Below are 17,228 nucleotides of genomic sequence, written 5' to 3' on the forward strand. Positions count from 1 at the left end.
AAATGTGAGCAAAAGATTGAAGACCCATATGTTGGTGTTGGAGAATCAGGAATGATAAAGCTATTTGAAACAAAGTGATGTTGGAATGAGATGTAGGGTCAGACATAATTTTAATTTCTGCTATTCACTCAAGTGCTGATTCACAGAGCTTACTAAACTATAATTCAGAGGGAAACTGCCACTAAATTGATTTGGGCCTCGCAAAAATGGAGATGGCTTTGGTTTATTTCAGAGTAATAAACCTGGTTCGATAATATTTGCTTTTGGCTTTTTCAAGAGCAGTCTCCTAGATAAGACCACAAGACATAGAAGCAGAATTAGGCCTCTTGGCCCATCAAGTCTGACCGCCATTCTATCATGGCTGATTTATTATCCCTGTCAACCCCATTCTCCTGCCGTCTCCCCGTAATCTTTGATGCCCTGACTAGCCAAGAACCTATCGACCTCCACTTTAAATATACTCAATGACTTGTCCTCCACAGCCATATCTGGCAATGAATTCTGTAGATTTACAACTCTGGCAAAGATTCTTTCTCATCTCTGTTCTAAATAGATGTCCTTCTTTCCTGAGGTTGTGCCTTTTGGTCTTAGACTCCCCCACTATAGGAAACATCCTCCCCACATCCATTCTATATAGGCCTTTGAATATTTGATGGGCTTCAATGAGATCCTTCCTCATTGTTCTAAACTCCAGCAAGTACAAGCCCAGTGCTATGAAATGCTGCTCATACATTAACCCTTTCATTCCTGGAATCATTATTGTGAACCTACTCTGGAATCTGTCCAGTGGCAACATCTTGGGTAAAGGGCCCTAAACTGCTCTCATTTGGTCTGACCATTGTCTAATAAATCCTCAGAATCACATCCTTGCTCTTATATTCTCATCTTGAAATAAGTGCTGACATTGCATTTGCCTTCCTTACCTTACTCAATCAATCTGCAAGTTAACCTTTAGGGAATCCTGCACAAGATCTCCTAAGTCCCTTTGCACTTCTGATTTTTGAATTTTCTCCTGGGTTAGAAAATAGGCTACACTTTTATTTCTTCCTACCAAAGTGCATGATTGTGCACTTCCCCACACTGTGATATTGGCCACTTCTTTGCCTATTCTCCCAATCTGTCCAAGACCTACTGTAGGCTCCGTGCCTTCATCAATGCTACCTTTTCTCTTTGAAATGAAAGAGGATGAGAGGTGATTTGATAGAGGTCTGTAAGATAATCATAGTGGACAGCTAGAGACTTTATTCCTACGTGTAAATGATGAATGTGAGGGAGCATATTTTTTAAAGTAATTAGAGAAAAGTATAGTGGACGTGTCAGAGGGAGATTTTTAGAGAATGGTGAGTGAACAGAACTGGCTGCCAGGGCTGGTGCTGGAGGCAGAAATGTTTGAGAGATTTAAGAGACTCTTAAGTACATGGATGATAGAAAAATGGTGAGCTATGTAGGAGGGAAGGGTTAGATTGACCTTGGAGTGGGTCACACAATTTGGTGGGCCAAACGGCTTGTACTGTGCCACAGTATTCCATGTTGTAAATGTGTTGGTTGGTCAGGTTTATTGACTGAGCCATAAATACAGAGTAGAAATAAATGCCATGAAAATTAGCTTATAAGCAGCTACTTGTTTCTTATTTGAGAAATGGACAGAACTTCCTTCAGGACTTTTAGTGATTGAAATCCTTTAAAGCCAGCGTTTTCTTTCTCTGAAATTGTCCTTTTTATCCTGTCTCATTACTTTCTTCCTCCTGTATTTCCCTTGTCTTTTTATTCCTTTTTTCCCCCATATATTCTTTAATAAATCAAGGCTGAATATAAATATTGAGTTGTAATTCTGTTCTGAATTTTCAACAAAACTACATTTCTTTTATCAGACAATTGATTCCTATCAAGATTAGGTGAGCTGAAAACTGCATGATTTTGTGACTGAATGCTGGCTTGTGACTCATGAACTCAGTTTTAGAATCTAACCAGAAATGAACATATTCAGTTAATCAAGTACTTAATGAAGGAAAGCAGTGGGTGTGATAAAGGCTCCTTTTTCATTAACCATTCTTCAGTTATGGCTAACCTGAAGCATTGTTTGAAATTTATAGCTTGTGTAATTAAAAGTTGGACTCCCATATAAATGACAACTGTAATTTAGCACCTGCTTCAATATTATCATGTGTCTGTGACAAATGATTGAGATGGAACTTCAAGCTGCATGTTTGGTTTCATTTTCACATTAAGCATCTTTAACTTGCAGGTTGGTTTTCAAACGCCCAGCATGACTTAAATGAGCAATGTTCTCATTGTTTCAGTAGTATCCTTTGCTTCACTGATTATTTTTGGCATTAACATTTCAGGTTTGGTTTCCTTGAAGTGTTGAAACTTTCTCAGCCTCTTTGGAGTGCTGATATTTTACTGCTGTTTCCCTGGTTTCTGACGACGTGGAAGTTGTCTGTGTTTTGTCAATGATGAAGGAAACAGTTTGAAGTGATGAATATCTTATTTAAAAATATTCATGCCAATGTTCATTAAGACAACAGGAGCAGAAGGCACAGCCTAAGAATACAAGGATGCCTGATCTATTGACTCTGCTAAACCATTCGATCATGGCTGATTTATTTCCCCTCTCAGCATTATCCTACCTTCTCTCTATAACCTCTGACACCATTACTAATCAAGAATCTGTCAATTTCTGCTTTAAATATACTCAATGACCTGGTCTCCACAGCTGTCTGTGGTGATGACCTCATCTCTTTTCCAAAGGAATGTCCTTGTATTCTTAGGGTGTGCCTTCTGGTCCTAGATCTCACACTACTGGAAACATCCTTTCAACATCCACTGCATCTAGTCCTTTCAAAATTTGATGGGTTTCAATGAGATGCTTGTCTTTTTTTCTAAACTGGGAGTACAGGTCCAGAGCCATCAAATGCTTCTCACACATTAACCCTTTCATTTCCAGGATAATTTTTGTGAAACTCCTGTGAACCCTCCCCAATACCAGCACATCATTTCTTAACTTGGGGAGTAAAATTACTCTCAATGCTCCGAATGCAGTCTGGCCAATGCCCTATGTCAGCAGACTGCCAAATCTCTTAACTCCTCAGCTGTAGTTGTGTTCCAACTTCAATTACACTCAAGTTGCAGATGGGGTAGTATTTTGACAGTGGTGAGCTTTGAGCTGCATTTCACCTTGGTTACAAGCTGTAGTTCTGAATATATGATAAGGATATATATGATGTATAGAGGGGGGCTGTTCTGATAGGCTGCTGCTGATGAGTGATGTGCTACAGGTATCAGTATCGGCATCACAAACTGCAGATACTGCAAATATGAGCAACACACAAAATGCTGGAGGAACTCAGCAGGCCAGGCAGCATCTATGGGGGAAAATAAGTACAGTTGACGTTTCCGGCTCAGTATCAGGATCACTTCTTTTCACATTATATATCAATGATCCAGATGAGGGAATTGATGACTTTGTGGCCAAGGTTGCAGGCGATACAAAGATAAGTGGAGGGTCAGTGTTGAGGAAGCAGTGAGTATACAGAAGGACTTGGACAGATTGGGAGAATGAGCAATGAAGCAGCAGATGGAAGATAATGCAACACACAAAATGCTCTTGTTTGAGATAGAAGATAATGCTGGGAAGTGTATGGTCATGCACTTTGGTAGAGGGAATAGACTATTTTCTAAACAAATCAGCCATGACAGAATGGCAGAGCAGACTCGATGGGCTGAAAGGCCTAATTCTGCTCCCATGTCTTATGGTCTTGTAAGTGTGTGGCACTGGAACTACGAGATGAGCTCAAACCTAAGGTTTATAAGCTGTATTTTGCATTAGAGTGAATAAATTCAAGTTCAGCTTATTGTCATTAATCCATACACATGCATACTGCCAAATGAACCAGTGTACCTCTGAATCAAGTTGCACATAACTCACACACAACACAAAGTAATATTACCACAAAAAATTAACAAAAGGTGCATTTACAATGCAAGTTCAAAAAGTAAACAGTTCAGTGCTACCAATATTTCATACGTGATGAGACCTGGGTGGTGGCCCTTCCTAACAGTTCTTGTCTTAATTTTAGGCTATCATCCTGCCCGATGGTAGGAAGTCGAAGAGATTGTTGTGCTGATGAGAGGGGGTTGTTGAGAATGCTTAGGGCCCTGCTTATGAAGTGCTCCGGATCAATATCTTTTGGTGGTAAAGGTGGTGAAGAGAAATCAGTTCAGAATGAAATCTGAGGGGTGGGGGAACTCATTTTCCATCTCCTGATGCTCTACCCTACATTACAGCAGTTCCAATAACAGAAATTAATCCTTGCAGAATTCACCAGCAGAAATATCTGTAACATGGAAGATAAATTCACTCTTACAAAATTTATCTGGAAATAAAGTAGACATATTTCTTTTTAACTGACATTTCTTGCCACAAGCAGGGATGACACAGCTTTACATTACAAAAAATGGTTTTAAATTTTCTTGGACTACAGTTACCCTTCCCTTACAATGCAGGGGTCACCTGCACTCAGTTGTTGTAAAAGCCCATTGGGTTCATTGCCTCCCAGGAAAGGAAATGTGCTGCCCTTGCTCACTCTGGCCTCTGCACTTTCTAACCTGTCATTACAGTTTGAAGTGCGCAATAAAAGCTGATATCCTGTGACTGAATGGAATAATTTGTAAGTGACTAAACTTAGTTTCATGTACCAAAGGCAAGAAAAAGGGTTTGCGACAGATGAAGGATTAAAGTTCAAGTCTATTGTCATCTGACTGTGCATATATACAACCAAAGATTGTTCCTTCTGACCACATTGCACCCACAAAACATTTATCGTATACAGTATACAAAAACAATATATTACTGTAAATAAGTTCATAAAATATTATCCAAAGTTTGCAACACAGGTAAACAGTACAGTAAACAGATCAGTGTCCTAGTGACAAGACCTCAGTGAAGGCAGGGTATTCAATAGTCTCGCAGCCTGAGGGAAGAGGCTGTTACCCAGTCTGGCAGCCCTGGTCCTGATGCTTCCTGACAGTAGTGGGTCAAGGAGATTTTGGGATGGGTGTTCGGGACCCTAACAACGCTTCAAGCCCTTCAAATACAATGCTCCTGGTAAATATCACTAATAGTAGACCCCAGTACCCCTCTCAGTGGTTTTTTTTGGGGTCTTGTGGTTTGATGCCTTACACTTTCTGTGCCACACAATGATACAGCCAGACTGGGGATGCTCAATAGTGCTCACGTAGAAAGTTATTAGAATGCGGGTGGGCAGCCTTGCACGCCTTAATCTCCTCGAATTGTAGATGCTGCTGTGCCTTCTTGATGAATTGAGGAGGAATGAGGATTTTATTTTTATTAAATTATCTCCAATAGAAGAACCCAAAATGATTCTTCAAATAGTGATATGGTCTTAACCCCACTAAAATTAGATAGGCTTGAACAGAATGTTTTACAGGAATCTGACTGCTCTAAACAGAATAAGAAAACTGACCCACTTGTGTGACAGGTTAAGTTGTTTCTAATCAATAGTATCTTCCCAAGGAACTTTGACACTGATAATTTAACATTAATATCTCTGAATGCCAAAGGACAGAGTTCAAGGCAGTAATTATCTTCCATTCACGAGTCAGAAATATTGTCATTCTACAGTCAAAGCTTCAATGTTGCCTTCTGGGTGTGGCAGCACCTTTGAGGAATTATGAATGCAGCCAAATAAAGCAGTTGAGAGCAAATAACTCGATTTCTTGGTGAAACTAGATTGAAAATATACTGCCTTCAGGAACTTATGCAATTGTTGTCCTGCAGCCATTGGGCTCCTAAACCGGCTTCACTTGCGCCCATGCTAAACTGACTCCACAGACTAGCTTAATTTTCAGGGACTTCGCAGCTTATGTTCTATGTATTATTTAGTCATTAAGTCATAGAACACTTCAGCCCATCTAGTTTGTGCTGGGCCATTAATTTGCTTAGTCCCATCAACCTGCACCAGGACCATAGCCCTCCGTACCCCTCCCATCCGTGTACCTATCCAAAGTTCTCTTAATGTTGAAATCGACCCTGCACCCACCACTTGCGCTGTCAGCTTGTTCCACACTCATTACCCTCTGTGTAATGAAGTTGCCCTGAACTAACACCTTTCACCTTTAACCCATGCCCTCCAGTACTGGTCTCACCCAACCTCAGTGGGAAAAAGCCTGCTTGTATTCACCCTCTTATCCAATCTATAACCATCATAATTTTGTATATCTCTATCAAATCTCTCTTCAATCTTCTGTGTTCTAAAGAATGAAGTCCTATTCATCCTATTAAAACTTTTCCTTCAACACAAGTCCCCAATTACCAGCAACGACCTTGTAAGTTTTCTCTGTACTTTTTCAATCAGATTGTAATACTGTATACTGATTTTGCTGTATCTGCCTCTACCACTACCCTGTGCAGGGCATTGCATGCAGCAATCACTATCAGTGTTTTTAAAAAAAGCATACCTCTGACATTTTCCCCTCACCCTCCCGTACTTTGCTCCAATCACCATAAAATTATTCCTCCTTGTATTAGCAAAGGTCCTTCCAAACCTCTGGTTCACCTCCCATTCAATTACTTTCATTTACATAAGTGGTAGTGGCTGTTCATGCACAAAGCCATGCTGACAATCCCTGATCAGTCCAGGTCTATCCCAAGTATTCATGTATCTGGTCCCTTAGAATACCTTGCAGTAACTTTCCCACCACTGATGTCAGGCTCACCAGCCTATAATTTCCTGGTTTATTTTTAGAGCCTTTCTTAAACAGCAGAATAACATTAACTGTTCTTCAATCCTCTGGCACCTCTCCCGAGGCTAAGGATGTGTCAAATATCTCTGCTAGCACCCCTGCAATTTCTGCACTAGCTTCCAACAGAGTCTGAGGGAAAACTGTCAGGCCTTGGGTGTTTTATCAACCCTAATTTGCCTCAGGAGAGCAAGGGCCTCATCCTCCTCTGTAATCTGTAGTGGGTCGGTGACCTTGCTGCTGCATTGCCTCAACTCTATGGACTCTGTGTCCATCTCCCAAGTAAATACAGATGCAAAAAATCTTTTTAAGCTCTTACCCATCTCTTTCAGCCTCCATGCATACATTGCCACTTTAAGCTTCCAGAGGACTGATTTCATCCTTTGCTACCATTTTGCTCTCAAAATATCTGTAGAAACCCTTGGGATTCTCCTTCACCTTGTCTGCTTGAGTAACCTCATGTCTTTTAGCCCTTCTGATTCCCTTAAGTATTTCTTTGCATTTCTAATACTGAAGTACTTTGTTTGTTGCTGCTTGCCTATACCTGCTATGCACCTCTTTTTTCTTAACCAGGGCCTCAATATCTCTTGAAAACCAAGTTTCCCTAAACCTGTCATTCTGGTCTTTTATTCTGACAGGAGTATAAAGCTCTGTACTCTCAAAATTTCACATTTGAAATTACCAAGTACACCTTAGCCCGAAAACAACCTGTCCCAATCTACACTTGCTATATGCTTTCTGATGCCATCAAAATTGGCCTTTCTCCAATTTAGAATCTCAACCCACAGACCAGACCTATCACAAACTTCTGTCACCTACCCTGTCCCATTCCTGAGTAGGAGTTCTAGTATCACTCTCTCTGTAGTTGGGACTTTTGAGTACTGATTAAGGAAATTTTCCTGAACTTATTTGACAAACTCTATCCCATCTAGTCCTTTTACAGTATGGAGGGTCCCAGTCAATATGTGGAAAATTAAAATCAGCTACTATCACAATCTTGTTTCTTACAAAAATCTGTGATCTCTGCAAATTTGCTCTCCTAACTCCTGCTTACAGTTGGGTGGTCTATCATATAATCCCATTAATGTGGTCTTACTTTTCTTATTTTTCGGTTCTACCCATAAAGCTTCACTAAACGAGCTCTCCAGTCTCATGACTGAGCATTCCTGTGACATTTTCCCTAATTAGTAACTCCGCCCCTCCCTCTTTATTACTCCCACTCTGTTGCTTCTAAATCAACGGTACCCCAGATCTGCCAGTCCTGCTGCTCCTGCAACTGTCTCACACATGGCTGCAATGTCATAACTCCAGGTGCTGATCCATGCCCTAAGCTCATCCATCTTTCCTACAATTTTCCTTGCATTGAAATATATGCAACTCAGAATATTTGTGTCTTCATTTCAATTCCTGACTTTGTTTATAGGCTTAGCAACATCTTTCTCCACAACTACTCCATTATCTCGTTATCTGTTCTAGTGCTGTAATTCTCATTCCCTTGCAACAGCACTGGCAAACCCTCCCACTAAGATATTATTAGCCCCTCGCCCCTTCCACTTTATCCTTTCTGGACAGGTCCCAACTTCCATGGAAGAGAGCCCAATGTTCCAAAAATCTGAAGCCCTCCCTCCTGCACCAAATCCTTAGCTAAGTGTTATGCTGTATGAACTTCCTATTTCTGGCCTCACTAGCATGTGGGATGGATAGGAATCCTGAGGTCACAAACCTGAGGATTTTCTGTCCTTTAACTTAGCACTTGCAGTTGCCAGAAAAAGTTTGTGAAGCCTTTGCAATTACCTGGTTTTCTGCATTAATTACTCAAAATGTCTATTGTTTATCTATTATTTTTATCTTCATTTAAGTCAGAACAATAGACAAACACAATCTGTCTAAACTAATAACACAAACAGATAGATAGATACTTTATTCATCCCCATGGGGAAATTCAACTTTTTTCCAATGTCCCATACACTTGTTGTAGCAAAACTAATTACATACAATACTTAACTCAGTAAGAAAATATGATATGCATCTAAATCACTATCTCAAAAAGCATTAATAATAGCTTTTAAAAAGTTCTTAAGTCCTGGCGGTAGAATTGTAAAGCCTAATGGCATTGGGGAGTATTGACCTCTTCATCCTGTCTGAGGAGCATTGCATCGATAGTAACCTGTCGCTGAAACTGCTTCTCTGTCTCTGGATGGTGCTATGTAGAGGATGTTCAGAGTTATCCATAATTGACCGTAGCCTACTCAGCGCCCTTCGCTCAGCTACCGATGTTAAACTCTCCAGTACTTTGCCCACGACAGAGCCCTCCTTCCTTACCAGCTTATTAAGACGTGAGGCGTCCCTCTTCTTAATGCTTCCTCCCCAACACGCCACCACAAAGAAGAGGGCGCTCTCCACAACTGACCTATAGAACATCTTCAGCATCTCACTACAGACATTGAATGACGCCAACCTTCTTAGGAAGTACAGTCGACTATGTGCCTTCCTGCACAAGGCATCTGTGTTGGCAGTCCAGTCTAGCTTCTCGTCTAACTGTACTCCCAGATACTTGTAGGTCTTAACCTGCTCCACACATTCTCCATTAATGATCACTGGCTCCATATGAGGCCTAGATCTCCTAAAGTCCACCACCATCTCCTTGGTCTTGGTGATATTGAGACGCAGGTAGTTTGAGTTGCACCATATCACAAAGTCCTGTATCAGTTTCCTATACTCCTCCTCCTGTCCATTCGTGACACACCCCACTATGGCCGTGTCATCAGCAAACTTCTGCACATGGCAGGACTCTGAGTTATATTGGAAGTCTGATGAACAGGACCGGAGAGAGTACGGTTCCCTGCGGCGCCCCTGTGCTGCTAACCACCGTGTCAGACCTACAGTCTCCCAACCGCACATACTGAGGTCTATCTGTCAAGTAGTCCACTTTTTTGCATTTTTCATATCTTTATTGTAGGCATTGTTTAATCATTCACAATCCAGGCTGTGAACAAAAGTATGTAAACCCTTGTAGTTAATAACCGGTAGAACATCCTTTGGCATCAATAACCTCCATCAAATGTTTCTTGTCACTGCTGATCAGACTTGCTTAACAGCAAAGAGGAATTTTAGACCACTCCTCCATACAAAACTGTTTCAGTTCATCAATATTTCTCGGATACCTTGCATGAACAGCCCTCTTCAAGTCATGCCATGGCATCTCAATTGGGTTAAGGTCTGGACTCTGACTTGACTACAGTATTCCAAAACAAGAATTTTCTTCTTTTTAAATCATTCTGTTGTTGATTTGCTCTTGTGTTTTGGATCATTGTCTTGTTGTATTATCCAACTTCTGTTAAGCTTCAGGTGACAGACTGCTACCCTGACATTCTCCTGTAAAATGTCTTTTTACAATTTTGATTTCATTCTTTCCTCAGTGATTGCAAGCTGTCTAAGCCCTGAGGCAGCAAAGCAGCCCCAAACCATGATACTCCTTACACCATCTTCACTGTTAGGATGAGGTTTTGGTGTTGGTGTGCAGTACCCTTTTCCCTCCAAAGACAGCGCGGTGTACGTACCTGCCAAGAAGTTCAACTTTTGTCTCATCTGCCCACAGAACATTGTTCCAGAGGTGTTGTGGAACATCCAGGTGGTCTTTTGCAATCTTGAGATGTGCAGCAATTTAAACACTTTTTAAGAGCCAGTGGCTTCCTCTGTGGTGTCCTTCGATCAGCACCATTCTTGTTCAGTGTTTTTCTTATAGTGAACACATGAACAGAGACTTTTAAGTTTTTGAGATTTCTGCAGGCCTTTTGCTGTTATCCTTCGGTTCTTTTTCCCCTCCTTCAGCATTGCACATTGCGCTCTTAGTGTGATCTTTACAAGACACCCATTCCTATGGAGAGTAGCAACAGTACTGAATTTCCTCCAATTGTAGACATTTTCTCCTACTGTGGACTGATGAACACTCAGGTCTTTAGAAATGCTTTTATAGCCTTTTCCAGCTTCATGCGTCTCTACAATTCTTTTGAGGTCCTCTGAAAGTTGTTTTGATCAAGGCAAGTGCACATAAACAGATCTTTCTTGAGAAGAGCAGGCTCTGTCAGTAACATGACTTTGTGTATCTTTTTTATAGAGCAGGGCACCTCTACAACCCACACTCCAATGTCATCTCATTGATTGGGACACCTGACTCCAAATAACTTTTGTAGAAGGCATTGTCCTAGAGGTTCAAATACTTTTTTTTGAACCTAGACTGCGATTGTTTAAATGGTGTACTCAGTATTGACAAGGAATAATACAATTGTTTCTGTGTTAATAGTTTAGGCAGATTGTGTTTGTATTATTGTAACTTAGGTGAAGATCAGACCACATTTTATGAGTAATTAATGCAAAATACCAGGTAATTACAAATGGTTCACAAACTTTTTCTTGCAACTGTAACTCCTTAAACTTGCTTGGCAGGACCTTGTCACCCATCCTATCCATGTAACTGGTACCGATATGGACCATGACCTCTGACTGCACTTAAGAATGCTGTGAACTCGAACTGAGATATCCTGGATCCTGGCACCTGGGAGGCAACAAACCATTCAAGAATCCCATTCTCATCCACAGAAACTCTTTTCTGTTCCCCTAACCAGAGAATCCCTTATCATTACAGCTCCCTCTCCTCTTCTGAGCCACATTTATTTACTTTTTACTATTTGTGTGATTTGTTCTCTTTTGCACATTGGATATTTATTTATCGGTCTTTGTGGTTTTTCATGGATTCTATTGTGTTTCTTTGTTCTGTAGGTGCCTACAAAAAAATGAAGGTTGTGTATGGCATACATATTTTGATAGTAAATTTGAACTTTCTATTTGAATTCTGGTTTTTGCCTCCAGATGCCACAACTGTCTACTTTTGAGTTAGTTCTCACTGAAGTCATCAAAGTTCAAAGTAAATTTATTATCAAAATACATGTGTCATCATATACAACCCTGAGTTTCATTTCCTTGTGGGTATTCACAGTAAGTACAAAAAAAAATAGAATCAATGTAAAACTACACACAAAGACGGACAAACAACCGATGTGCAAAACACAACAAATTGTGCAAATACAAAAAGAAAAACAAGGTAATAATAGATGAATAAGTAAGAAATAATACTGAGAAGAGGAATTGTGGAGTCCTTGAATGGGAGTCCCGAGGTGGTGGAATCAGTTCAGTGTTGGGGTAAGTGAAGTTATCCATACTGGTTCAGGAGCTTGCTGGTTGAGGTGTATGTAAAATCTGTTCCTGAACCTGTTGGTGTGGAACCCGAGGCTTCTGTATCTGCCTTCTGAGTGTTTCCTTCTGAATCCCTCTAACTTTAGTTTTGTTCACGCTCCTTAATGTATTCCATAGTTTCATTTATGTACTGTCTGCAAAAATTCCAAATGCTTTACAATTTTTGTATTGTAACAATACAATATTATCAATAGAAACAATGAAGAACAAAAGGAAGTGTTACGAACCCCGTAACTGGGTGTCTTACCAGCAAAGATAGGAGTATCCGTTGAAGTCTGATGATACTATTTTTAACAGTATTTATTAGTAAAAATACACAAATAATATCAATGCAAATATACAGATAATATACGTCATCAATACTAAACCTAAAAGTGCGGGTATAATAATAATCAATAAGAAATAAGCTCTATCATTGTCTAGGGGATAATGAATTGTCCGATGGAAATCTAAAGTTCAGTTCAGTTCATACAGGCTGCAGTCGTTGTTGATCACTGTGTTGCAATTGTTGGGGGGAGAGAGAGAGAAAAACTTGCTGACTTTCCATTTACGATCTTGATCCGTCTCCGTCCTTTAGCTAGACCGTTCTGTGGAGGACTCGTCACCCAGGTAAGGGTGGACACACACACAAGCCCCCACCGGTCTTGTAGCGTCTCTCCTGGTGCGTCTGAGGGGTGTTCCCCAGACCCTCCTTTTATCCCCACTCACGGGGTCTCAGATGTCAATCAGGTTGGGATGATGCAATCCCTCAACCAGACCACTCTGGTTGCCCCCTGAGGGGTTTCAATGAATAGAACAGTACTCAATACACAATTCCTTCTCCAAGAGACAATAGCAGTAATCTCTCTCTTTGTCAATAGGAGACATTCCACCTTTGTGTATCCTTGTGTTGTCTCTCTCTCATTACTGACATGCTGTGTATCTCTCTCATTTCCTGGGTATCAGACCCGAAATAATAGCGATTTTGCGATTCTCAAAAAGTGGGGGGGGGGGGCATTGGAGATTCTGTACCGTTCTGCCCATCAGAGTTGCTCCTCATTCGTAACAGAAGCATATCAGCATTTTTTTAAGACTAGCTTTGACACGCACCAGGAAACAGTGGAATGGTTCCCACAGTGATATACTCATAACTGGATTTTTTTTTTGAATGTGTGTTGCATGTTGAGAGAAGCCTTGGAACTGAAGATGATGTGTGCTTTTTTCAACAAAGTATTCAGAGTTTGGCACCTCCAGTGAGCAGTCTCTCACTATGAACCTGCGCTAGTGGCCTTTTTTATGCTCAAGTTGAGTGTGAATAAACTAGGTCACAAGTTAGGGCTTCATTTTGATATTTTACAGTGGTTTAAAAATGTTTATACAGGCTGTAACCAGGATACCACAGGGTTTTGCACGTGAGAATTGTTTGTAACTTGAACTGTTTGCAAATTGGAAGTGAAGAATCTTGTGGAGAGGATTAGAGAAACAAGTGACAGGAGAATGAGCAGGTGTGGGAAGAGTGGCCACCATCCGGCCTTACTGATTCAGTTATAAAGCTTAATGTTATTTATTATATACAGGTAGTCTCCGAGTTACGAAAGTCCGACTTACGGGCAACTGGTACTTACGAACCGAGGAAGGAGAACACCGTCCGCCATCCGCCATTTTAAGTCGGATCGCGACGCCGTCTGCCATTTTAAGTCATTGCCGTTGATACTCTGTTGAGTGTTTAACTTATTGGCTTAAATTTTTCTTAGTAAGACTCACCCTGACCCCGCCCCCCCCCCCCCCCCCCCCCCCCCCCGTTCTGGTCGGCTGGTGGCGCAGTGAGATCAGCGCCGGGCTGGAGTTCAATCCAGTGACAGACCGGTCCCGTGCCGGGTTGATGTCGAGCTCGAAACTCGACCTCATTTTAAAAAAACACTGCCACCTCCAGTTTAAATTCCCACGCGGAATATTGTGGAGGATCAAATACCCAAACCCAGCACAGCCCCAATTAGCCTGTCTCAATGCGGTGGTCCTTAGGACCTAGCGGACCTCAGGAGCCGGCGCAGCTCGGGACCCGCCGCCCGCAGTGTTTCTGTTCCATTGACAGGAAGCGATCGCGATTGAAAATAAAGTGGAAATAATAAAGCGTTTGGAAAGAGGTTAAACGCCATCGGTCATTGGAAAAGCGTTAGGCTACAGTTGGTCAACGATCGGAACAATTTTAAAGGATAACGGATAAAGTGAGAATAATGGAGCATGTGAAAGGCCCTGCCCCGATGAAAGCTACAATTATTATTAAGCAATGCAGTGGTTTAATTATCGGAATACATACGTTTCTTAAGTGTTTTATATGCATAGAAAGGTTAAATATAAATTATATACTAAGACAAACGTTTGACTAACTAATGCTAAATAATACCTAATGTACTTGTTCCGACTTGCGTACAAATCTGACTTAAAGACGGACTCAGGAACGGAACTCGTACATAACCCGGGGACTTAGCTGTACATTGAAGCATATAGTGAAATGTGTCAATGGCATCTTCGTTTGTGATGAGCAGCCATGTGTTGCCATGTGTTTTTTACACCAACACAGCATGCCCGCAATTCACTAACCCTAACCTGTACATCGTTGGAATGTGGGATGCACCTAAAGGAAACCCACTCAGTCATGGAGAGAACATACAGATTCCTTCAGACAGCAGTGGGAATCGAACCGCAATCGATGATCACTGGCGCTGTAAAGTGGTTGCACTAACCGCTTTGCTACTGTGCAGCTCATAGTGAGTGGGTCTGCTCAGTTCTTCCAGTTGTGCTTGGCCTGACCCAGTCCATCTCCTCTGCCACCTCCCCCCCAGACTGTTGTGGGTGTGGAGAGAAGACACTCAGGAATGCCCCTTCCCAACTGGCAGAAGATGCTCTGCCAGTCTGCAGTCTCACAGACACCCATTCGTATGCATGGGGCTTCCGTAAGCTAGTTGTCCATAATCTGGGAAGGCCTTGCACAACTGTTTGATCGCCAACAAGTAATTTTAAGTATGTTAACTGGGCTTAAAGGTTAGATGCATCACTGGTGACTCCTTGGTTGAGAATTTTAACTGTATCAGAGTTGTAATTCATTATTGTATATTTGTTTTAGCTGCTGTGTGGAGAAAAAGTAGTTGTGAAAGGCCAGAATGTGGACTGGCTCCAAGTTAGTCGTCTTGATTTTCTGGCATTCTCTGCCAATTTTGTTTTGCTCTTTTAATTATTAAGACTGCATGCGCATTTCCGCTAGAGGTTATATGTATGAATTTGACTCCGTGCTGTAAATGTCCTGCACTAATAGCATCTGGTGCCCAATGAATTATTGTAAGCATGTTAGCAGTATGTGTAATGCAGAGGACTGCCAATGAAAGCTGCTTCCACAATGAATCATCTGACAAGCTTTAGCTTAAATGATTAATTGTAAATATTATGCCTGGCTCTGTTTTCTATTCTAATTGTGTTTGTATGCAAAGCAAGAATGCCCATTGTCTGGTCTGTTCAAATCAAAATGATTTTTTTTGGTAAGAAGTGAAAATCATGTTTAAATTCCAAACATTGCCTTTGGCGCACAGGCTAAGTTGTGTCTGTGATAGAATTGTATTCACATGTTTATTTTAGTAGTAACAGAAGAAATTATTTTGAAAGTCTTGGGATTTATGAACAAATAGAATGACACTTAACGAGAGGCACTTTAGATATAACAGAAGATAGTTCAGCAGAGTTTGCTTCCCCTTAAATGTACTTGGATTGCAAGATATTAGTAATTTCTCTGACCCCATTGACATTTACTGCTTCAGGTCGTATTTAACTCCTGTCCGGGATGAAGAATCTGAATCGCAGAGAAAAGCCAGGTCAAGACAAGCAAGGCAGTCAAGAAGGTCAACACAGGCAAGTTGAAGACTTCCTCAACTGGATTTGCAATTAAGTTTCCAATGAATTCAAAAGGAAATGTTGGAAATATTTGCTTAAGGCAGGGTCAATGGGGAAAAAGTACAGAAGATACCGTTTTAGGCCAGTGAGTTTCTATCATGATGTCATTATAGATCACCTCCGAAAGAATAATTGGACTGAGCAAAGTCATTCTGCATCAATGAATGAGAAATCATGTTTGACTCATCTGCTGGAATCCTTTGAGTGTGATGTGAATAGATGAAGATGATTCTCCGTACCTTTCTTCCATGGTCCACTATTCTCTCCTGTCAGATTCTTCCTTCAGCCCTGTACAATTACACCTATCACCTCCAATCTTTTTACTTCATCACCTCTCTCCCCTCACATGGCTTCAAGTGTAACCTGCCATATTTCTGAAGATCAATGTTCCCCAGCCAATCTTCCCACTTGCTTATTCTGACTTCTGCCCCTTCTTTACCAGATGAAGGATCTCGGCCTGAAACATTGACTGTTTATTTCCCTACATGAATGCTGCCTGACCTGCTGAGTTCCTCCAGTATTTTATGTGTGTTGCTCAACATCTCCAGCATCTGCAGAATCTCTTGTGATTATGTGGTGTATTTAGGTTTTCAGATGGATGCAGTGAGATTGTTCAACTTCTGACATGGAACAAGGTCAGAAGGAATTAAATTGGGGATGATTGGGGCTTGGATTGAGACTGGTTAACAAAAAGGAAATGGTGGAATGCATGTTTCTGTATCAAGTTAGCAGGCTGTGATTAGTTGGATACTGCAGGGGTTGATGCCAAGGTTTGAACTAATCACAATCTCTAGCATTGTTCTGACAGAGATTGAAGTGGTGAGGAAGGTGTGAAGAGGCTTCAAGAAAGTGTGTTAAGTGCATGGGTATACCATATGGAAATATATGAAAGCCACTTTGGAACACAAAATTAAGCAGAGATAAATGATAATGGCTGGGGAACATTGATCTTCAGAAACATGGGTGTCTTTGTGCATATAATTGAAAACTAGTGCACAGCCTCCAATTTAACAACATCAATTTCTCTAACTTCCAGTAATTACTCCCCCCCACCCCCTTCTCTCCATTCCCCATTCTGCCTTCCCTCTTTCTCCTTATCTCCTCACCTGCCCAGCACTCCCTTTGGTGCCCTTCCTCTTTTCCTTTCTTGCATGGTCCAGATTCCTTCTTTAGCCCTTAACCTTTCCCATCTATCCCCTCCCAGCTTCTCACATTTTCCCCCTCTCATGCCCATCCACCTTTCCCCTCACTTGGTCTCACCTATCACCTGCTAGCTTGTACTACTACTCCTT

The 17,228-nt window shown here is 41.3% G+C and overlaps 1 protein-coding gene across 10 annotated transcripts in view; it reads left to right on the forward strand.

Annotated features, from left to right (window-relative positions):
* Positions 1-17,228, forward strand: part of ppp1r12a (protein phosphatase 1, regulatory subunit 12A) — a 238,327-nt gene that overhangs the window by 150,409 nt on the left and 70,690 nt on the right. For 6 of the 10 annotated variants that reach the window (XM_073058779.1, XM_073058782.1, XM_073058784.1 and 3 more), the window contains 2 exons: positions 1,872-1,895; positions 15,804-15,894. In XM_073058779.1, the coding sequence (XP_072914880.1) occupies positions 1,872-1,895; positions 15,804-15,894 (115 nt within the window). The remainder of the gene's footprint in view (positions 1-1,871; positions 1,896-15,803; positions 15,895-17,228) is intronic. The other 4 variants (XM_073058781.1, XM_073058785.1, XM_073058789.1 and 1 more) reach the window with 1 other exon arrangement.

Source organism: Hemitrygon akajei, chromosome 10, assembly GCF_048418815.1.
Source record: "Hemitrygon akajei chromosome 10, sHemAka1.3, whole genome shotgun sequence".
Classification (NCBI taxonomy): Eukaryota; Metazoa; Chordata; class Chondrichthyes; order Myliobatiformes; family Dasyatidae; genus Hemitrygon; species Hemitrygon akajei.